At 43.1% G+C, this 23,352-nt stretch overlaps 1 protein-coding gene across 10 annotated transcripts in view; it reads left to right on the top strand.

Annotated features, from left to right (window-relative positions):
* CREBBP (CREB binding protein) overlaps positions 1-23,352 on the top strand; it is a 96,055-nt gene that overhangs the window by 28,557 nt on the left and 44,146 nt on the right. For 7 of the 10 annotated variants that reach the window (XM_062503785.1, XM_062503786.1, XM_062503791.1 and 4 more), the window contains 3 exons: positions 10,319-10,495; positions 20,047-20,296; positions 20,976-21,089. In XM_062503785.1, the coding sequence (XP_062359769.1) occupies positions 10,319-10,495; positions 20,047-20,296; positions 20,976-21,089 (541 nt within the window). Of the gene's footprint in view, positions 1-10,318; positions 10,496-13,823; positions 13,937-18,894; positions 19,946-20,046; positions 20,297-20,975; positions 21,090-23,352 lie in introns of those variants that run through there. The other 3 variants (XM_062503794.1, XM_062503793.1, XM_062503792.1) reach the window with 3 other exon arrangements.

Here is a 23,352-nt window from a genome sequence, read left to right on the forward strand (position 1 = left end):
GCCATGCTTCAGTGCCAGTCACTTTGGAAGCAGCTTGGACTTCTTCATAGGCTGCCAGGATCTCTTTTTCAGTTTGGGTGTCGCAGGATTTGGATCCTTTATATCCCTGACTCCAGAACCCCAGTGGTCATCCTCAAGTCTTCACAGGTACTTTTTACCAGACAGGCCAGGAAGGACCATTCTCCCAGACTGTAGAGATGTTCTTTACATCCTGTCCTGTCCTGACTCGCCCGGGGGCTACTGCGTGAACAACCTTGTTTGATCTGTTCAAAGCTTGTTGTTTTTCACTTCCAAGTGTTGTTTCACTTGAAATCATTTTTCTTCCGTGTCAAGATAGAGTGAGCTGACAATCTGACTGTACTCTGGAATGTGTGTCCTCCAGAATCCTACAGTGAGGCCCTTTAACCTTACTTTGCTTTATGGCAAAACCAGCCTTCAGGAGGATTTGGATTATCTTCTCCCCTTTATCATTCACTTCCTCTGCCGTGTTCTCCCTTACAGTGATGTCAGCAATGTGCTGTAAATGTGCTGTTCTGGAGCCTCACCCTTTTCCAGTGGCGTTGGGATCAGTCCATGACAAGTAGTGGAGCTGTGTTCCTATGCTTGGGGCACAGTAGCTCTCAGTAATGGTGTGACTTATTCAGGCCACCATAGTCCACTGGCAGTCTGTACTTTCCATTGGACTGACACACTGGTCCTACAGGGCTGTCCAAGGGTGAGCAGTTGCTGAGCACTCCCAGCTCTCCAATCCATGGCCCATCCCAGGGGTGGGTCCTGCAGGGCTGGCTGGTGCCATGTTGTGGTAGTGATCAGTACTTGTTCTTCATCCCTCATCAGGCTCAGAGCAGAAGGGTCCTCTGAGAGACCAGACTAGGAGTTCAGCTGTCAAATTCTCTGTCACCATAGCAGCTCTTCTAAAACCCCAGCAATTCCATTTTGGGACCTTGAAATACCCTCTCTTGAGGTGATCCATGCCAAGGATGCCTGGAGCCTCTGGGCCAGTCACAGTGGAGTGTTTTGCCATTTATTCCCAGCCAGGTTCACTTCAGCTTTCAGTACTATCAGCTGTTGGAATCCCCCTGCCACCCCAGAAAGAGAGATGGATTCTGCCCCTAGAGATGTAAGTGGCACCAGGGACATTGTGCACTGGTGTCAACTAAAGCCTTATATTCTTGTTCATCTGATGTGCTAGGCTGTGGATGCACACATAGGGCCCCTCTAGTGCTGATCATGGTACTAATTTCTCTCTTCTTGCAAACATGAACCAGAGATCTCAAGAGGATGTGAAGTAACATCAGCCCTTCATTCTGTCTGAGGTTGTGCCCCCAGGAAAATGGAGGGACATTTATCCTCGAAGAATTTCCTGTGGTGATTGCTCTTCCTCTCAACTCTCATGGTCATGCTGCCAGGGCAGAGGTGAGATTTTCATCCCACTTCTTCATGTCCACTCTGTGACTATGCAGGTAAAACCAGAGGTTACTTTGTGGTGTGTCCCCTCTCAAGTCACCAGCAGCTTGTTCCCAGCAGCAGAGATTCTGGTCTGTCCTGGTGTCCACCTGGCACTTTTACTTTCTAGTTTGCTCTGTCTGATCTGTCCACAGTCTTGGTCAGTCCTTTCACAGATGGGTAGGGAGTGAAAAAGATGATGTTCATGTTGCCAGAGTTAAGGAGTTCTGAAGCCCTGTTCTGATTTCATTGGCATCATTGCCAGTGAGTTGGCCTATGGCTGCGGCACACTCCATGCAAATTTCTGCCACATGGATTGCATACTTAACATCAGAGGGAAATTAAAAATCCTCAAAAACTCTTGTAACAGGCCTGAGGGAGGAAATGGGGGTGGAAAGCTGGGGAAAATCATTCTCTCCTGTTCTCCCCCCCCCCCCCCCCCCCCCTCAGACTGTGTACGATTATTAAGGGATTCCCAAAGGTACTGCCTTTGTAAGGGCAGGAGAGCAGCACTGAACACCCATCCCAAATGACCCTCATTGCTCTCGATGTTATCGTGTCATAAACTGGTAATCCCACAGTACAGTGGCAAAGCCATCCTGCTGTTTCTCCCTGCTCTGAAAAAGAGCACTGTGATGGGCACTTCAGGAAACAGGTTAAGTACCACACCCACACGAACAGACCAAGCAACACTGTGACCGGCGGCTCCCTGCCTAATACAGCAAATGTTGCGATAAATTTGTTTCCAAGCTGCTTGGGCAGATCTGTTGTTATCTCAACTCTTGGGGCCACGCTGGTGCCAGATAAGACCGTTGTGGTTTAAGAGTGGTATTCCCCAATTTAGTGCTCACACTGAGACTCTCCCTGACCCACTCCCCCTGCGGTGGGCTGGAGAGGAGAGAGGCACAAAAGGCAAAGATCATGGGTTCAGATAAGAGCAAGAAACGAAGTCGAAGAGATAAGAAAACAGAGAGGCAAATGGTTCACATGCAAAATGCTCAGAACACCCCTTCTCCCTGCAAGAGACTACCTTTCCCCTGCCCTCAGCAGTGATAGTGGTAGAGAATAACCTCTGTGCCCTGGATGTGCCCCCTCCCAGCTACTGCAAAAGAATAAATCTGTCCTGGCTAGAACCAGGACTGTGTCATAATCTACCTGTCCATCTCTCTGCTCAGCAATCTGGGGAACTTAATTATCTGTGAGGCCATTAAGAAAAATGGCTCAAATTGACCAGTGATTTCCAAAGTGACTAGAGAAGAATTGATCCGAGGGAGGGGGAGGAATGTGCAGTTTCCCTGGGATGCCTAACTAACAATATAACTGGTTTGCGATCCTGCAGTCACTGTCAGTCTGAAGAGGCAACTTAATTGCTGCAGGATTGAGTGAGTGGATGGAATTCTGTGCTGCAGTCCATCCTGTCTGTGATCTCGTGTCTTTATAAGAGCCATCACCTGGAGCTGCACTTAGCCATGCTCGGTAACACAGTCCTGGGGTGCAGAGGAGGCTCCAATAGTTTGATTCATTTTTTGGCTTCTGCACCTCTGCCTTCCTGGACTTTGGTCCCTGGGTTTGGTTAATGGACTCCAGTCAAGGTCTCAACTATCCAGAGTCAGTTTTTTCTTCTCATCTTTCTATGTTGTCTCTGGACAAGCAGAAGAGAATTTGTAATTATCTTTCTATTATAAGGTTCCATTTTATAAAAACTAAAGCTTATGAAAATGACAGTGGTACAAAGATAGGATACCTCTGATTAGAGGCCTTATGATTTTTGTGAACTATCTCCTATCGATGAATAGAGACACACATTATTTAAATAAATCATTAATATAATTTTAACAGTTCCAGTAGTATTTAGTCACTTCCATTTTCTAATTTTGGCTTTGAAGCTACAGAGCTTCAGTTCCCACCTGTTGATACATCTCTGCTAAATAGAAAATATTTGTGTTACCACCTTTTTATTCCCAAAGCCAGTACTTTAGAATCGCTTCAGTCCTTACCTTAATAAGATAAGCAAATTAATAAGCTTAAATAGTAAGCTAAATAAATTAGGCTGTTAGATTGCAATTAGCCTGTCTTTGGCCATGCCCGTTAGTCCTTTGAGCACTGTGTGAGCTCTCTCTGGATTCTGTCATTTTTACCTGGCATTCCTGAGTAACCACAGCATGTTGGTTGTGTGGTCGTTGTTGCAGCAGCATTCTCATTGCTCCAAACATGTAACAACGGCACTTTCTCCTTATCCAGTTGTCTTTTCATCCCTCCTGTTGTCATACTGAGAGCTCATATTTGTTCTTCTTCAAGCATTTTGCAGATTCATGGCTTTCAAAGTCTGGCCAAGCTTGTCTCATTTGCTTCCTTTCTTTCCATGCTGTTTTCAAGTAAAAAAATCCAGCAGATACTGAATTGAATATTAACGATAACTATTTTTAGTTTATAGGATTGGATCATAATCAGATTACTTCAGCCAGCCTTATTTTCCACTGAGCCCATGCTGCTTTGAGTTCTTTGGTTCTCATATCAACCTTTCAGTATTTTTTCTGTTGTCAGCTCAGTCCAAATCTCATGGTATTGTTTTGGTTTTAAATACTTGGCCAGAATAACCTTCTTCCATTTTTGTACAGAGTCAGTGCTTCAAAATTTAATGAAAATCAACATTTAACTTGGAGATGAGTTTGTTGATTTGGATTTTTGGTTTGGGTAGTTTTGGGGCTTTTTTGACTAATCTGTCTGGACCAGCTAATTAAAAAAAAATAAAAAAAATATGGCATTAAGGTAGTGGTGGTATAAGATACAAACCCATGAGCATTATCAGAGGTGGTTGCTATTCCTTGGCAGATTACCTACAAATGCAGGTGCTTTCTCTCTCACAAGAAAATTGAGGCTGAACTCTGTCCTGCCAGATCTTTTATTAAATTTGGAAACCCTGGAGTGAGAGGTGGGCTGGGGCAACAGAGGAGAGCCAAATTTCCCAAAGGAAAATGGATTGCAAGGAGCATAGTGGCATGCAGTTGTGGGGTTTCTGTGACAGTGTGTTGGAGTGGAAACTAAAAAAGGGAGCAGGAAATGATGTGCTTGTAACAGGGAGTGGGGTTTGCAGCCCATTGTGTTGGTTGCATGTCCTGGGAGCCTGGAGAAATGTGGTGATGGGGAACCCTGGACTGCAGGAGTGAGAGCTGTGGTGGTGGAGGTGAGGGGACAGTTGATAAGAACTTAAACTCTACCCTTCCCTCCTCCTTTATCTACAGCCTGAACACTTGAGGTGCAAGAGGGAGCATAACCCATCTCCTTGATGCTGGGCTAGAGGAAGAAGTACTGTGTTGTGTCAGTGTTGCTAGAGAAGGGGTGGAGGGAAGAAAGCTTTAAAAGCAGAAGAAGCAACACAGTGTGGAGATCCAGTCTGCTCTGAGAGGTGTCTTCAGGATTAGATTGGTGAACTTCTCACTCTGTCATGTCACCTCTGAGTTGCACCCTCAGGTGAGGTTTGTAGGTTTGGTCACAGGCTTTGAAATCTGTGAAACTCCAGGAACTAGAGGAAATGGAATTGCTGATCTGCTTTGAAAAGAACAAAGAAGCAAAGCAGGAGAAGCACGTCCCACAGCTGCTGCTCAGGCCACTGCAGTGTGATAGCTCCTGCAGTCCAAGGCAGCTGAACAAAGGTTTTAAGTGCTGGGTTGGTTGGGGTTTTTTTTCAGCTTGGAAGTTTGTACATTCCTTGGCTTATGAGAGTAGAGTGAAATACCCTATTTCCTATCCACACTCAGTAATAGATTCCAGTATCTTAGCGAGTTGCCATAGTGATAAAAAAGGGAACAGAATCTACTTGTCTTCCTGGGGTAGCAGAATTATTAAATTAAATGCCTCTTTTCCATTAAAGGAGAGTGTCATTATCATATTTCTGAGAACTGTTTTAGAGCAGAAATAATGTGTTTAAGGTGGTGTCCTGCATTAGTCATGTTCCTTCTTGAGGCACCTCTAGCCTTAAGTTGCACTTGGGATACACCCCTTTATCTCCCCCACTGCAGCTGGTGGAACAGAACAACACCTTTCTTGGGAAAGTCTTCTCTACTCCATCAGAATTCATGCAGCTGTGACCACAAAGAGCTGGGCAAAAAAAAGCAAGATTTGCCCAAAATTTTAGTACAGAAACAGAAGTGTAAGATGTGAGTTGCAGAGGATGAGGTGGGATGAAAGGAGCCACCATGGGGTGGAGTGCAGGGAACAGGGCTGTTGAAAATGGTGACAGGAAGAGAAAGGAGATGAAATGATGGAGGGGAGCAAAGGCAACATACAGGGAACATCCATGAGCTTAGAACAAAAGGGGAGTGAACAACATAACCCAGGTTGTCAGAGAAAAGCTTTCAGCTTTTGGTGTAATAGAGGTGCACTGGATGGAAGGTGGAGTAGCCTGGTGGTGCACATCCATGCAGGTGGAAAATGAAACAACTCACACTGGATTGCTGTTTTCTTTCCTTCCTTTCAGAAAAGTAAGTTTAACAAACTTTAAGCCAAATGCAGTTCTTCGTGATGGCTCAGAGTTCCCTGTGAAAATGACCATTCTTACCAGGCTGTAAACTCCAGTGTTCTTGCTGGTTTATCTTCTTTGGTGACTTTTAATTACCTGGTAATCTTCCCCTGAACTATGTATTTTGGGATCAGAGTTTTGTTTCAGAAGTATGAAAACCAAGGTCTTCTGAGTATCTGCCTTCCCTTACCTGTCTGGAAAGAACCTGGAAGCGGAGGCAAGAGTTGGGGTGTTTGAGCCTTCCAAGTCCTTTGCCTGGAGCTGCCAGTTTCGATTTGCAGAATAAAGAAGCAGGATGAAGTCTTTGCAGTGTGTAGGCTCAATCTTCTGCATATATTTACCTTTTTTTTTTTTTTTTTTTTTTTAGATTTCAGTCAACCATAGTTTAAAGTTCCACAGAAGTCACTGGGCTCAGATAATTAACCAGGAATTGTAGTTTGTGCCTCACGCTCTCGGGTGCCTTTCAGTGTGTGATATGCAGGGATCTGCCTGATTCTTCCTTTCCTTCCACCTCCTTTTTGCTGCCTTCCCACCAGGGAGGAGCTGACAGTGGTTTGCTCTGCTGGAGTCCCTACCTGGCAGTGTTTGGAATCAATTCTGAGCCGTTCCTCAGGGTACCAGTACCAGCTCTGGAACGCTGTGGGTCTCAGTGCTGTTTGGCAGCAGGTTGTTCTGCCACTGAAAGTCCTCACTGATCCCAGAATTGGCTGGAAAATGTTAAAAATAGATAAGAGTTTGTTCGAGCAGGTCTTACATTGTATTGTGCATTCTTAGTCTCTGGAAATCGCAGTCCTGTTAATTTGAATTCTTCCCAGGAAAAACTGGGTTTGAACCCCCCCTGAAACCACGAACATCTATCAGTTTTAATAAGCTCATCCTGTGGATTATCCCTTCTAATTTTTGTCTCTATATTTTGTTCAGGGACTGCCACCTAAGAAAGGTTTTTCCACTTATTCAGACTATTTTTCCTTAAAGATGAACTTCAAAAACAGGGGGAAAAGAAGTTTTTAGTAGTTTGTTTCATTGGCAGTAACTTACAAAAATGAAGCATAGGTTAAAAGGCATGTCTAATGTTTCACAATGTCATCAAATTATGCTATTTTTTGAAAGTTACAGACTGGTGTAATGCTTTAGCTTTAGATTCCATTCCCTTATGAAAGGAGTTTTGGACACTGAAATACAATGTGGCAGAGAGCAGGTTAACCAAAATATAAGGTTTCAGAGGGAAGCTACTCTGCTTCCAACTGGATTTCAAAGAACAGCAAAGCATTTCTTAAAATTTCAATCAAGTATTTATTATTTAATGACTACCTAGAGTAGAAAAAAATTATCCTCATCCTATTTAAGCACTCAGCTTGGAAGATTTAAAATATTGTTTTGTTGTTGTACAGAGTTGTGATCTGTCTAATAACAAGATCTACTGAAAAGGAAATGTTAAAATGAAGCAACCGTGTGGTGGTACCTGTTAGGATTGCAGAGTCTCAGTGTTTGGGGATATTCTAGTCATTTAGAGTTTTAACAAACTTGAAACTGTCTTTTGAGACCAAAATATTTCTAATATTCTTCCTAAAAATCGATTTTTAAACATTCTTCCTTGAATAAAAAAGCTTTAATATTTCCTGATAATGAGATGAGAACACCTCTCTGTTTCTTTTGGAGCGAGAACTTAAATTTGAGGTAAAATTTGCTCAGCATTCTCACTGCCCAAAAAAAAAAATCTCCATTCTGCTCTTTGAAAATTCAGCTGTAGAAGATTCTGCCAGAAGCTTTTTAACACCAGGCTTCCAAGCTCAGCACATCCATGTTGGGCATTCATTGCCTGCACTGAGCCTTTTCCATCTCCTCCCTGATGTGTGAGTCTGCTCCATCCATGAGCTGCCAGGTCCAGGGAGGGCTCTGCTTTCCCTGAGTTCTGCAGGCTGTGGTGGTCCTTGGAAGCCATGGGAAGTGTTTCCTGTTGGAGCAGCGTTCCTGTCTCCCACTTTGGGCTCCCCATGGCTCTCCCAGTCCTGGTGGTGACTGTAAAGGTCTGCAGGAATTGTAGTGGTGGTTGCCAGAAAAGTCTATATATTATGTATTATTCCATTCAAAAAAACTCCTCCAAACTTTCAAGCAAGTTCAAAGATTGGATAGGCAAAGTCCTTTCAGCAATGGAGTTTGTAGTTGGGAATTAGACATGAGAAAACTGACTACAAGCCCCAGAGTTATTGGTCCTGTTTCTGGCTTCTGGAAGGTTTCAGTAGTTCTCCTAAGCTGTCTCAGAATCTCACTTTTAGTTTCAGAAATTTTCTTCACTGTTGATCTGATAGACCCCTACAGCATTAATGAACAGCTGTCATTATCAGATGACACTTTCTCATACCTTGTTGGAAACAGTGGGTTGAGTGGGTAATTTTATTAAATACTTTACTATTAATTCTTCAGAAAAAGCTGCCAAAATCTGTGGTGTAATAAATAATAATTAAACTAATTTCTCTGAACATGCTGCCTGCAAAACAAACACAGAAATACAGAAAATTAAATTCTTCATATTTGTGCAATGTGATAATAGCTAACACCACTTCTCTTTAAAGGCAATCTTGGGACTAAACTTTGGATGTTAATTTTTGGTCTTACTTGCTATTTGAATTATTCAGCTTTACTCTGGGACACAGCACATATTTGATAACCTCATATATTGCAAAGTAACAGCTTTTGGGATTTTTTTAATGTGTAAAGATAGAACGTCTTGTACAGTGAAGAAAGGCCCAAATCTGGCAACAGTCACTGGGCAGGATGCAGGGAAAGGGAGCATTTCCTGACATAAAGCTGCTTGAAGAGTGGCAGGGCCAGCTGTCTGAAACCAGAGGGTACAAAGTACAGGGACAAAAGAGGACAAGGCCCATTCAAATAATGTTTATTGGACTCTGCCCCAGTGAAATTTATTGCTTGTAACTTCTTTCCTTAACTGCTTGTTCAGCCCAATTCCTGTAAGCATAAAAAGCAACCTCTGAATAATCCCTCATCAAGAGGCTGTTGCAGTGATAAGCTGATGGGAACAGTCCTTCCTCCAGCTCTGGGAGTAGTCCTCCTGAATCCCTGCTGGCAAGGTTATGGAGGAGACCAGGACCACAGAGCACCACTGTGTTGAGGAAAGAAAGATTGGAGAGGTAAAGGGAAGAGGAAAATAGGATTTACTATTTCAAATAATGACTTTTCTCAGTTGTTGGATTCATATTTAGGACTGGGTCATAAAGTCAGCTAGAAATCCTCCCAGTGCGAGGCATGGGGGGTGAACGAATGTGATCTCTTGAGCAGGTCCTGTGGGAGGGACTGAGGGGAGCTGGGGGGGCTCAGCCTGGAGAAGAGAAGGCTTGGGGAGATCTTCTGATTCTCTGCAACTCCCTGACAGGAGGGTGGACACAGGTGGGGGTCAGCTCTGCTCCCACAGAGCAAGGGACAGGATGGGAGGGAACAGCCTCAAGCTGTGGTGTGGGGGAGGTTCAGGTTGGACATCAGGAAGGATTTCTTCCCCGAAAGGGTGCTCAGGCATTGGAAGGAGCTGCCCAGGGAGGTGGTGGAATCCCCATCCCTGGAGGAGTCCAGGGAAAGCCTGGACATGGCATTCAGGGCTCTGGGCTGGGTGACAAGGTGTGATGGGTCCCAAGTTGGACTTGATGGTCTTGGAGGTCTTTTCCAAGCTCAGTGATTCTGTGGTTCCAGTGGAGAAGATTTCACCATGGGGAGACTCCTGCAGGCCAAGTGGTTCTTTGGATGTACAATGTTCTCCCCAGTCATTCAGGGGGAGTTGTGTTTCTGTTTTCTAGTCTTGGGGAGATCTCGGGGTGTCATTTGTCAAGGCTGTCAGTCTCAGACATCTTTTTGCTCAGATACTTCTTTCTCCTCAAGTACCAAAACATGAGCTGATAACCATTTGCTTGCTGCCTCTATGTATTCCCCTCCCTTCCCATCTGTCAGTGTACAAAGTCATGCTTAGTGCTTAGAATGCACAAAGTATCACAGGATTTGAAGTTTGTTTAGTCTTCCAAAGTTCCAGAAAATAATTTCTGTCAGTGTGGATTGGGAAGGATGATCTTGTGTTTTCCTTTGATTTTGTAAGTTGAATTGCAAGACTTCAGCCCCACACTGCAGCATATATTTGTAAAATATCTTTTTAGGATATATTTTAACTTGGTAAAAGTTGTGAAGTTGTGACATTAATACTGAGAACTTAATATTGAGAAACTTAAACTGGAATTTGTCTCTGCGAACGCGAAGATGGATATTTGACATATATTGTGTTTTTTGCTTTTTTTAAGTCTCCCATTGAAAGCACAAAAATTCTAATCATTTCATTCATTCATTCTTTTCCAGCTGGGAATGACAGGTAACACTACTCCCTTTGGGCAGCCTTTCAGTCAAACTGGAGGGCAGCAGATGGGAGCTGCAGGAGTGAATCCTCAGTTGCCGAACAAGCCAGGCATGGCCAATAGTTTGTCTCCCTTCCCTGCCGACATCAAGAGTACTCCCGTCACCAGTGTGCCAAACATGGTGAGTTGGACCTGCTGCTTCCAGCATTCTTTACCTCTTCCTAGTGCTTTCTAAATTCTTGGGTGATCCAGCTTCTGCAACATTATCAAATTAATTCTCCACGGTCATTTAAGCATGAGAGTTTTCCCGTGGTTCCTCACTTCCGCTCTGCAGTGTGTGTATAAAACTTGTGCACATTTTTATGCAGTGATTATGCCTTCTCAAGAATCAGTTTTAAAAACTGCTTTGTATCCTTTCATTTTGGCTGGTATATTTAGTTTCAAACCAGATAAAAATGTCTTTACCTTCTGTGTGTGAATTAGAATGTGTTGGGTACATCACCACCTTCCTAAAACTAAATAGTGCCCCATATCCTTTGAAACTGCCCAGATGCTTCTCACTTTATACTGTGCATGACTTGCATGCCACGAGCTTGCAAGAACAGTTCTTATTAGGATACCTTACAAGTTTATAGTATAATGTTTCCCAGAGTTCTCTTTATAAAGTTAAATTAAATATTCCCGTTTGTCGCAGGATGTTGCGTATTAATCAAACTGCTTGTGTTGTTTCTATGGAAACTCCAGCTTGTTGCATTTTATATTCTTATACATGATAGCAGTTACTATAGAAACTTGTAAGACCTTCCATAAGATGCAAATTGCTTATTTTTTAATTTAAATTAAAAAAGCTATTTTTTAGCACAACCAATGCTTGCTCTTCCATCATTGCGTTTGCTACCTGCCTGTCACTAATAGGCTCTGTATGAGAGGCAAGAAGATGCAATAAACTTCCTCTTTTCTTCTGATTTTAGAGAAGCACTTTCTAATTTTCCTCTAGTTATGCTGGGAAATCTTTAATATCTATCATTTACTGTTTATGACTATGGAAAGGAGCTTGTGACTGGATTAAGGCATGCTCAGAACACCACTTGCAATCATGCAGAATATTTTAAAAAGACAATTTGCTGCATGACCACTCTAGGTGTGTTTATTAAGTGTTTGAATCAGGTGTAAAGCAAGTGAGTTATTGTCCTGATGCTGCCGAGGACCTGCAGGTCTCCCCAGAATGCTGTATTCATCTCAGGGACTGGGTGGTCTTGAAGCCTAATATTGTGCTCACTTAAAAGTGGGAAAGTCTAAATCTTAATATACTCACTTGCTAGTATAGGATGTAGTAGTCAATATTCAGGAGGAATAAAAGAGGCATTTGCCATCAAGGATTGTCAGGTGATGGGAGAGAAATAAAATCAAAAACTGTTTTCTTTCTCTATCTTGTCCAAGAGGAAGAGGAAAATAAGATAAACTTTCCCAGTAGTATCAATTGCAGTTTTAAAATGTCAAAAATACCAACTGAGAGAACAACCAGAACTGTCTGTCTTTGTTTCTCAGGTGTCAAAAGCTTTGCATGTCCAATATATCTTCTTTTCCTTCACACCAGCACAGACAGTAATGGGCATTTCAGCCAACAGACATTGGTACTTTGGAGCCCAAAGGTCTCAGCTCACATGGGGGTTAGAGGCATGGTGGTCCTGACAGGGGTGTAACTTCAAAAACTGAATTTCAATCTAAACATTTTTATTGCAAAGCCAAGAACTTAAAAAGAAATGTCACACTTGTTGGAATTTAACCTTTATTTGGCAACAGTGGGTAAGGCAGTGTAATTATTTGGTAATAGCACATCCATGGCCATATGTTATTCCTTCCACAAGGGACTTTGCTTTATTCAGTGAACAATATGAACAGAGCCCCTGGAAAGAGCACACAGTCAACATTTAGTTCTATTTTTGCAGCTCAGTGTGTAACTGGGCATTGCTGGTTGCATGTTGTAATATATCTCACTTGGTCATTTCCAAATGCTCTTTCCTGTGGCAGCCAGCGCTGGAGCAGGCATATACTTTGGATTAGTTCATTTTCACAGCATCTCTCTGAGATAAAGATGTATTGCCCCAGTTTTAAGCACAGAGGCATAAGGAGAGTAAAGACTGGCAGAATCTGCTGACTCAGAGCTTGAGGTTTGTAGGCTCTGGCTTGCTAAACCTTATTTCATATGTTAAGGCATTACCTAAGGGTAAAATAAATCCACAGCAGTTCTATGAGTTACAGAAACACGCATCTAAGTGACATCTGTCACTCACATTGGGCAACCAAAATGTGACCCAAATGGCTCTTGTGAAAAGCAGCTCGTGACAGGCAGGTCCCCAGAGCAGAGCTGCAGTGTTTGAGCAATCCTGCCGTGTGTTCTTGCTGCAATCCCGTTGTCATTTCTGTGTCCTGGGATGCTTTAGGTCCCTGGAGATGATGGTTTATGTAATGTGCTGGGCCTGGAGACATGGCCTGTCCTGTTCCCTGAGGGAGGCAGCAGTGATGTGGAAAAGGGTGTTGTGTTATGTTAACATCGATCAGAAATGAACCTTTGGAGGACCAGTTCAGACTCCATCCACTACAGCAAGTGAAAAACAACTGCATATTAAAAAAAAACCCAAAAAAACCACAAAAAACCATTCAGGGTCCTTTGTGGGATAAGTGCAACCACATATCTTGCTAAACCAGCCCTCTATACTATCCTTATCTTAAAGGGCCCCCAAAGTACTGTTATTCCATGTGAGAGACAAACCCACATGAATGAAAACACTGGTAGTGTGTGGCCTGTCTGAGGCAGGAAACCAGATTGCAGCATGGCATTGAATACTGTGGTTACCACAAGGATTATTTAAACAAGAGAAGAGGAAGCAGAAAGGTGCAGCCGTTGTCTGAGGACCCCTAAGTCCTGAAAACCAAAATATTTTTAAATACTTCTTTCAGTCTTTAGCCTTACACTTTATATGTGCGCTGCAAAAGTAAAAGATGATTAAGTTTCTTAACCCACATTGTTCTAATCATTACTGTGTGACACTGTGTCCCCAGCAGTTACCAGGACTTTTCCCACTGCCAGGCATAGCCCTAGCAGCCATGACAAATGTGCTGCAGCTGTGGATTTGGATTTTTGATCCAAATTCAGGCTACCATTCTCCTGAGAACAGCGCTCTCCCTTCTCCCCTGGCTGCTCAGTAAAGTGGGTCTGTGTAGTGTTAGTTCACTGCAGCCCATGTTCCAGGCATGACCTTACACTACACCCTGAGAAGCACGTTTGGATTAATCTCTTTAACTAGAAAAGAAGAACAAACCTTATGGTATTAAAATGATTAAGAGATCAGCATTAAGGTATTAATTTTCAGTGCCAGCAGGATGGATTGATTTTGTTTGTTTTGTTTTAATGGTGATTCAAAGAGCATATTAGCTCTTGCTTTGTGGGGCTATTGGAGAATCCGTTCCCTTTACAGAATGGGCAGCTTGAAAACTTGAGTGAAAGGCTTGTTTCCAAAAGAAAACTGTTGCTTCTGATGTTGGAAGTTTTGGTGACACGTTACTGAGCTTTAGTGCTGCTGAAATGGTTCTGATGCACGACTGGCAATGCTGAGCTGCGGTGAGATCATGCGCAATCCTTGGGCTGTGGAAGTGAGCCACGCTCTGCTCTTGGCCTCTCAGTGTGGTGTGCAACCACTTTGGGAGCCAGCAGCCACTTTGGGAGCCAGCAGCCTCTGGTTCTGGAGTGTGCAGGCTCCAGGAGGAGCTGCTGGGGGGAAGCCATGTGAGGTTTTTCCATCAAACTTGCAGAAGCTTTGCTCTCCCTACAGTGCTTCCTGTTCCAAGGGTGGTGGTGGATGGTTCCTTTGTGGGCATACCAGTAAATCTGGTATTTCTGCATGGGTTAGGAGCACAATGGGGGAAGTTTGGCTTCCAGACACCAGCATGGTTTCACAGTTATCCCTGTGACCAGCAGATGGAGTTGAGGGAATATTGCTTTGTGGAAGCGAAGGAAATGTATTTCTTCAGTTCTTGACTTAGAATTGGAGCAGCACATCTTCTCCTGTGCCTTTTCCCCCTCATCTCTGGCTAAACTGCGTCAGGACCTCTCTGTTGTGTTCTTCTTTGTTTCTTTTTATGTCCTCTGGATTTCTGCAATAACAGATTTTGATCAGAAGACAGAAGAAGTGACTGGGGGGTGAGGATGTCTCAGGTGTGCCTTGCTGCAGACCTCTGAGGGAGAGGAAGAAAGCTTTTAAACTGGGAGGCCAGGTTTAATTAGAGCAAGTAGAACTGTAGCTACTTAAAATAGACAACTGGTATTTTATTCTAGAGACCAGAAAGAAAAGGTTTTATGAAGAATCACTTAACTCTTATGCCCTTCCAAGGTGGAAGGCCTGTGTTCTGACCCTTTCTGTGACTTTTCCTCTCTTGCAGCACAGTCACTCTATCCCTGTGGAAAGGTCTGTGGCTGTTGCACTGGCAGCATGCTGAATGTCTGCTTGCTGCTCTCTTCAGTATTCTCCCAGTCTCTGCTGAGCTTGCTGTCAGCTGTGCTCCCCTTCCCTGTGCTTGCCCTGACCTCCACTCTGAAATTCAGTTTCTCATTCATTCACAGGCAAGCTCACCCCTTCCTCAAGAAGATCCCACCTGATTTACAGCAGTGAACAGCTGAGAAAAGGCTCTTCCTTAGGTCTAAAGGAGAAGATCTTAACCTGGAAACAAATCCAACACATAGTGTTGAGTGCCTGGGAAAGGACATTGTTGTTTTGGTTTTTTTTGGGAGCAGAGCATCTCTGTCTTGCCTTAGTGCAGGAGTTAGTCCTGGGGATATGGTTGTTTTGAATGGTGGAATAGTTTAGTTTTTGCATCATCTGTAAATACAGTGCCAGGCTGGCTAAATCTGACAAATAGGAATTAATCTTTTCCCAATACTCTAGCCCATGTTCCACTCCCCCATATGCAAATATAAGTGGTGGAGAGTATCTATTGCTGGATCCTACTCTATTCCAGCAGCTGAGGTGCTCCATAGCCAGCACTCCAACAGCATGGCTTTCCTTCCCTTACAAACTTCTCATTTGTGCTTTATCCTTTTCTCTATTCAGGATTTGTTATCTGGGGTTTTTAATGTGCCTCGTTCCTCAGGCTGTTTTGTCCCCCACTAAAATACTGTATGGGTATATATGTAGGGTATATAGCCACTCAATATTTTGTTCAGGTAATTTCCTATATATGAGAGCTGGAATCTGTTTGTACCTTTCTGTATTTTGCCCCTTTTTTCTACTTTGAAACTCTTCTTCAGTGTACTTTTCTTGGCATTTGCTGCAAATCAGAAAGATGAGGACATAAAGCTCCACAAGTGTATCCTTAGGAAGGATGCTGATCCAACCTTGAAAGCTCTGCCTTTATCCATGTCAGTGCCAAAGCTTTGAAATAAGTCTTGAGCTCTAAACACATTCTTCATGTTATGACCACAGCCTCAAGCTGCTCCAGGGGATGTTCAGGTTGGACATCAGGAAGGATTATTTCCCAGAAATGGTTATCAGGCATTGGAAGGGGCTGCCCAGGGAGGTGTTGGAGTCCCCATCCCTGGAGGTGTCCAAGGAAAGCCTGGATGTGGCACTCAGTGCTCTGGGCTGGTGACAAGGTGGGATTTGGCACAGGTTGGGCTTGATGATCTCAGAGAGCTTTTCCAACCTAAAATGGTTCTGTGATTATGTTGGCTTTGTGTTCAAGAGCTGAATATCTCCCTACCTCTCCTCATTCGCTAGAGCACTGCTAGTGCTCAGCTTGGTGCTACAGGCTGACATCACTCATCTCCCTCCAGACAGCAGGATGGCCTTCTGAGGCTGTGTCCACTTCAGGAAGCCTCTTTTCCTCTCCTGTGGAGTCTTCTGCCCACCATTCAGTCTCAGGTTCTGATTCTTTCTTCTCCTTGGGTGAGGAAATGCAGCACTGCAGAGTTTTGGGGCACAAATGCAAGTGCTTGTGCTTCTAGTGTTCATCTTAGCCCAGGATCCTTCCAATCCATCTCCAGCAGGATCCTTCCTGTTTGGACAGGACCAGGCTGCTCATTCCATGCCTGATGAAAGTAACTGGTGGAACCAGGGAAACCATCCATGTGAATTGCAAAAAGCATAAACTGGTCCTGTGTCACTTTCCCAGTGAAACTCTGGTCACCAAGTGACTGCACTGGGGAGTGCCTTGGGCCTTGATGCCACCCAATAGCTGCTGTTTGAGCTCTCCTTCAGTTTTGGGACAGAATGATGCTGCCAGGGCTGTTCAGAGCTGCTTCAGCACTTACTAGAGCATTCCTGCAAATCCTGTGGGCAGGAAGGACTTTTTTGAATCTTACTGGAAATGTGTTGGGGTACTCATTATTGAAGCTGGTCACACTGTGAACACTGAAGTCAGATAGAAATGTTGCTAATTAGAAGTTCTTTGAGATTTATAGTTCATGTGTGTATCCATTTTGTGCCCACTATTCGTTCTCTGGAAGGAACCCTCAGGATCATGCTTTAAGCCTGTGGTAGGAAGGGAACTGAAAAAGTTTGGAGGTGTTTCATCTTAATGTACCCATGTGTTGAATTTGTGGCAGTGGATTCTTAATAACATCACTAAGATCTGCTGTTGATTCCAAACCTCTCTTACAGAACTGAAAGGCATTTTTTAAATGTAGGATTTGTCCGCATGCAGTGAAAGTCACATTCTTCTATCAGGGAGAGGGGGGAGAAGCATGGAAATAAACAGAAATTACAGAAGAACAATGGTATTTTAAAACCTTAATGCTCTGTAGAGTGGAGCTGAGGCAGAGTTCTGTATTGCATTGTTTACCTGCTGTAAGATTGCCACTGCTGCTGAGATTGCTGCCTGCTTTTATAAGGAAAGGTACACAGTGTTCCATCTTTACAATGTTGAGTGGTTTTGAATATAAATACATAAAAATATTGAGAATTGCTGGTCACCTCAGTAAAGTAAAACCTTCAGGGAACTTTGAGTCTATCCAAGTCCACAACAACAAGATACTTGTGCATCTGTGCTTCCCAGATGTGCAGGAAGCTTTTGGCCTTCAGGATAGGGACAGGGTAGGAACATCCTCCTCTGTGAATGAGTTTCCATAATTTTAAAGGGTATTAATAGCTGCCTTCCCCTATGGAAGTGTGTATAACTCAGTTTCTAGAAAACTGATTATTGACATTCCCATCTCTGTCAGAGGTATTAGCAGATTTCCCACCCCTGATCCATTTGCTCTGTTGATGGTGGAGCAAGTGGCAGGAGAAAAAAAAATACCTTTTTTTTTTGGCCTTGTTTATCTGACTGTTGAATGGTTTCATTTAATTGTTGGTCCAGACGCATCTGAACTTCCTGTTTCAGCAAGAAAAATGTCAGTCAGGTGAAGCAACAAGAAGCTTTATATTCTGAGGGGGCTTTGTGCCTACCTGCAGACTCACTGATCTGGACTGAGACTGCTGTGTTCTTCAAACCACTGATACTCTGCAATTCTTCTTTTTGTTACTCAGTCTTCAAAAAGCCCTTCTGGGTCAGGGCATCTGTGCTGATACAGCTGCAGTTGTGTCTGTTAACTGGAAGGGTAGTAGTAAAAGGAGAACTTGGCTTGGGAAACAATTCTTTGACTGGGATGAAAGCATCGCTTCCAACAAGATTTTCTTTGGCATGATCCCTGTATTTTTCTGCAGATTAGCTGAACTAATTGTTTCCTATTTGTGACCCAAGAATTGTTTCAGCTAAACCTCTCTGCTGTATGGATTTGTTCACAGGAGAAATGGAAGACTGAAATTTCAGCTGCATGCGGTGGGAGCAGATGTTCATGGATTTCCTTCATTCACCCCCTTATTCCTTTTATTGTTCTTTCTCTTGAAAGCCCAAGACAAACAGATTGAACAACTCCTCTTTGTCTAAGACTTACTATAATCAAGTGGCAGAGTCCCCACTTCCTCCATCAAATACCAGACATGGTATTTTCTACTTGATCTTGTGTGCTTCATTCCCCAGAATAAAAGCAAGCTCCAAAACCTGATGTGCAGGGACAAAGCTTGCTGCTGGAATAGGAAGAATTTGTGCAGGGAGTGGTTGTGGAGTATCAAGAACTTGTTGGTCTAAGAAAAGTAGGATTTTGTAGACCATGGAATTTCCTGGGGAATCCTTCTCAAAGGTTAGAAGTAGAATGGGCTACAAATGGTGTATGCTGGCACTTAAACCTGATTTTCTTTAAATGTTGTACATAGGTTGTGGTTAGTAGTTCTGCAGGCAGCACTGAACTATTTCTTCTATTACCTCCCCAGCATAATCCTAATGTTCCTATATTCATTTAAAAGTGTTTTTCATGGCTGCTTTTCCTAAGGTAGCTTGGAATTTGGTGAACTTTCCTGTGGTAACCTGTTTTCACAGTGCATAATCAAAGTGATTCTTAGGACAGTTGCTTGTTTGTCCATAAGATTAATTCAGACTGAAAATCACAGGGATTTCAGCACTTCTGCAGTCCCATATCTGTTCCTGGTAGGGGAGTCATTGCAGGCTGAAAGTCAAGCTTCTGCATTTGTCTGGGAAGGTAGAAAAGCTGCCTAATCTGTGCTGAATAATTGCCATGTTAAAGAGGCTGTTTCTCTTCTGCCCTGTTAAGAGCTGTACCTTAACCTGAAGATCTTTGTGGGTTTGCAGCTGTCAGGCAGAGCTCAGGCCTTGGTGAAGTGGGTCCATAAAGAATGGATGCTGGAAGTAAAACATTGGATTTTAAAGCTGATAGAACCCATTGTCACCCTGTGGTAACTAGTTCTCTTCAGTAGCTGTAATGCAACCCGGATTCAGGTGGCCCTTACTAGGAGAAAACTATATACAGCTTGCCCTGGGAATTTTCTCTGTGGAAGGAATGTCACTTGGAGAGGAAAAAGGGCTAACTTAGGCTTGGAAAATCAACTCTGCCTTCTGCTGTAATACATGGAGACAATAATAGAATTTTGTCTGTCTTCTCCCATTGGACTTCTCTTTTTGTTAGGGACAAGGAACTAGGATTGATTTATATAAAATCAATAATATGAAAACCTGACCTATAGCATGAAAATACAATAGTAAACAAGCTTGAATTAATAGAATTCTATAGTATGGTGTGGATTGGAAGGGACCTTAAAGAATTCCATCTCTGGGTGTGATGAAGCGCTCACTGGTGTTGGAATTATGGTCTCTCTAATAAACAGTATTTTGAATGGCTTGTGATTTAAACTCTTAAGTGTTTTAACAGAGGAACCTCTCAATACACTGATGTTCCAGCATTAGAAATGTTCAAAAATGCTACAGGGAGTGGTGCAATTACCATTCACAGAATCACAGAATGACTAGGTTGGAAGAGACCTTCAAGATCATGGAGTCCAACCCATGCCCTAACACCTCAAATAAACCATGGCACCGAGTGCCAGGTCCAGTCTTTTTTTTAAGCACATCCAGGGATGGCGACTCCACCAGCTTCCCGGGTGGACCATTCCAGTACTTTATCACTCTTCCAGTGATAAACTTTTCCCTAATATCCAACCTAATTTTCGCTTGACTGCCTGGAGAAAGAGACCAACCCCACCTGACCACAAGCACCTTTCAGGGAGCTGTAGAGACTGATGAGGTGACCCCTTGCAGCTCAGTGAACACTTTTGTGATACTCAAACCCTTGCACTCAGACCTTCGGCTCGCGGCACAAGGCTGAACTCTCCGTTCTTCTCTCAGTCCCAGATGCAAACCCAAGTCCAGCAAGTGGGAATCGTCCCGACGCAGGCCATGGCCACCGGGCCCACGGCGGACCCCGAGAAGCGCAAGCTGATCCAGCAGCAGCTGGTCTTGCTGCTCCACGCTCACAAGTGTCAGCGGCGCGAGCAGGCCAACGGCGAGGTGCGCGCCTGCGCCCTCCCGCACTGCCGCACCATGAAGAACGTCCTCAACCACATGACGCACTGCCAGGCTGGCAAGGCCTGCCAAGGTGAGCCCCCTCTGCTCTGCCTGTCCCCAGCCTTGCTCTTGTCATCCCTGTGCCTGGCACGAGGGAGTGGCGGCGCTGGCCCCGTGGTTAAACCGCTCCTAGCTCTCCTCTCTCCGCAGCTGCCAGTTTAGAGAGCGGAAACGTAACATTTGGCCCTGCTCAAGTAGGATGGTACCAGTATAGCCTTGCAAGAATCTTCTTCATCTCCTCTGTTATATTAATATAATCTAATTATATTAATAAAATATCACGGTGTGGTATCCACCATGTCTTTGTCTCAAAGTTCAGTACTAGTTTCCTTTATTTGCGCTTGGATCGCAAGACATTTCAGTTGTGTTTAGTTATATGCAGTATTGCAATTGCAATTGCAACAGCATTGCAATATTTGCCTTTTGGAAGTAGGATGGTAGCAGTGTAGCCTTGCAATCATCCTTTTCATCTCTTGTGTAAGGAGGGTGTTCACCGTGTCTTTGTCTTAAATTTTAGGACTACTTTCCTTCACCTGCTGGTGGATCACAAAAAATGTACTCGTTTGCTTGCAAAGGAGAAAGAATAGAGTTACTCTAGAAAAAGAAATAATTCAAAACCATTTGAAGCATAAAATTGCTCTAAAAAATGAAATAATTCAAAACCAATCAACCAAGGAGTGACTCTTAACTCTTGCTTTCCCTCGCTGCAGTTGCTCATTGTGCATCTTCGAGACAAATCATCTCCCACTGGAAGAATTGTACTCGGCACGACTGTCCTGTGTGCCTTCCTCTGAAAAATGCCAGTGACAAAAGAAACCAACAACGTGAGTACTTCTCTTACTGCTGTCATCTTTGAAACTGTTAAATCAGAGTTAACCACGTGTGCATTGGGGGAATAAACTCTTGACGGTGTCCCAACAAACTTAGTAGCTGTTAACAGTCTTATACAAGGATAAATATAGCAGTGAATTTCCATTTCTGATCATTGAATGCAGTTTATGACTTAAATGCACAATAACTGGGAAAATCTGAGCTCAAGCACACATCTTTTTGAAAGGGTGTGGCAACTTCTAACTGGTGTTTCATTGTGAGGCAGGTCAATAGATTGCAGTTACGAAGCAGTTTTGGGTGTAGGTAGGGGTTTGTGGAGGAGATAAGCTACTTGATTATGTTTCTTGCTGTTAGTAACAACTTAACATGCTAATGATTTAAAATAATAGAAATGTTTGAAAAAATAATTCTCTCATGTAAAAAGGTCTGGGTGCCTTAAGGATTAAGTGTCTTTAACACTAGTATAGATTAGCTGTACTTCTGCAAATCATGCCTGGCTTTTATAATAGCTGAGCTGTTACTGATCCTTGGGGCTGGTCCATTTGTAGTTTATTTCTTCTTCCCTCTTGCTCTGAAAAAGAAAATTCTGAACTTATGTTGGTAGATTTGCTTCTCATCAAGTTTTTTGAAAAATTGCCAGGGTGGAACATTTTACAGCATTGATGTAAAGTTCTAGAAGTCTTAAGTAGTGTTATGTCTAAGTATATTTAAATAAGGGTTAAAAAGTGGAAAATAGCTGCAGGACTTGCAAAGCTTGTACATTGGAATTGGATTTGGAAGCATTCTGCTGTTTTCCAGCTAAGCTGAGACTGCATTGGGGAATACCAGTAAACCTTGGAGGATGGAGAACTGCTCCTAGTTTAGGTGGGATTAAGGCAGGGAGCTGAGTAGCTGCTAAAACTACCAAAATTATCCATGGAGCATGTTCTCTTTATGGTTTAAGGAGGCGTTTTTCTGCTCAGAAACAAAAACAAAAACAAAAAAAAAATTCAACTGTAGAGCTACGTGGAGGTCAGGATTTTGTTTTCATTTTGCCAAACTTCTCCTTGGTAAACCAGATAAATCTTGTGCTTTCAAAGTAGTAATTTGTTGCAAGTGATTACTTGTTTGGCTCTCAAAAAATGTGCTGAAAGCTTTGCTTTTTAATATGTCATGGTCCATTTGTGCTTAACATCCTTATTACACAGTTGTTATCAAAGTGCTAACAACATCTACCAGAACAGAATTGTATTTTTCCATACAAGCTGCTGGGGAAAAGTAGTTTGTGCACTATTTGTTTTGTTGCTCATACAGCTGATCGTAAGAGAGCAAAAGCTGGAACATAAACAATCCTTACAAATAATTTTGCTATGGGATCAAATAAGATATTCTCTGACTGCAACAGAACTATAGTGGATAAGTGTAGAATTTGTCTCTCTTGTTTCATATGGAGGGAGATAGATATGAAATCTCCTTCTGTTCAGTTAATCAGTAATCCAGTGGTGCAGGGTTCTTTGTCCTGGATTATGTATCTGAGTCATACACACAACACTTCTTGGTTTATTGGGAGGTGAAGGAGGAACACTAAAAGTACTTGTTTAGCTATATGGTAAAAGGTTACAATACCCTTTTTGGGCATTCAGGAAGCTTTGTGAAATGATTGACATCGGTATGTGCATTTTAAAATGTTGTGCCTCATCAGGGGGAGACTAACCAGAGCTGGGTTAGTTTTAGACTGGAAGAAGATGTTGTCTTTCTTAAGAATAAATCATAATAGCTTCTACTAAATTGTGAGGAGGAGGGATTCTGCATTTGGCAGAATACAGAGAACATTCAAAAAGGGAAAAAGGAATGAGAAGTGCAGTGATTCTCTTCCTTACAGAGAGTCCAGAACTCTCCTTCCTGTGCCATCCCTGTTTTCCTGCTGTTATTTCAGCCCTGGTGTGACCATGCTGGGCTTTGAAGAAGCTGCTTCAAAGGGTGCCCACCTTTTAGAACATTCTGCAGTTGAGCACTGCTGAGCCATTGCAGTGCTGTGCATCACTTCCATGCACAGTCATTCCTATGCTTTTGTGGCTTTCTGTTGCTACTCCTTGGGAATCTGCAAGTCCTGGAAAGTCCTGGGGTTTAGGTTATTGCCATGGAGCTGTTTCTGTACAGGTCTTTTTAGTGTTGGGGATTTTTGCAAAGAACGTTGTGCCAGGTTTACTTTGTATTGCTTTTCTTATTTATTTTAAAGCACTCTTGAACTATATTTTACTAGAATGGGTGATAGTG

Source organism: Cinclus cinclus, chromosome 16 (assembly GCF_963662255.1).
Source record: "Cinclus cinclus chromosome 16, bCinCin1.1, whole genome shotgun sequence".
NCBI lineage: Eukaryota > Metazoa > Chordata > Aves > Passeriformes > Cinclidae > Cinclus > Cinclus cinclus.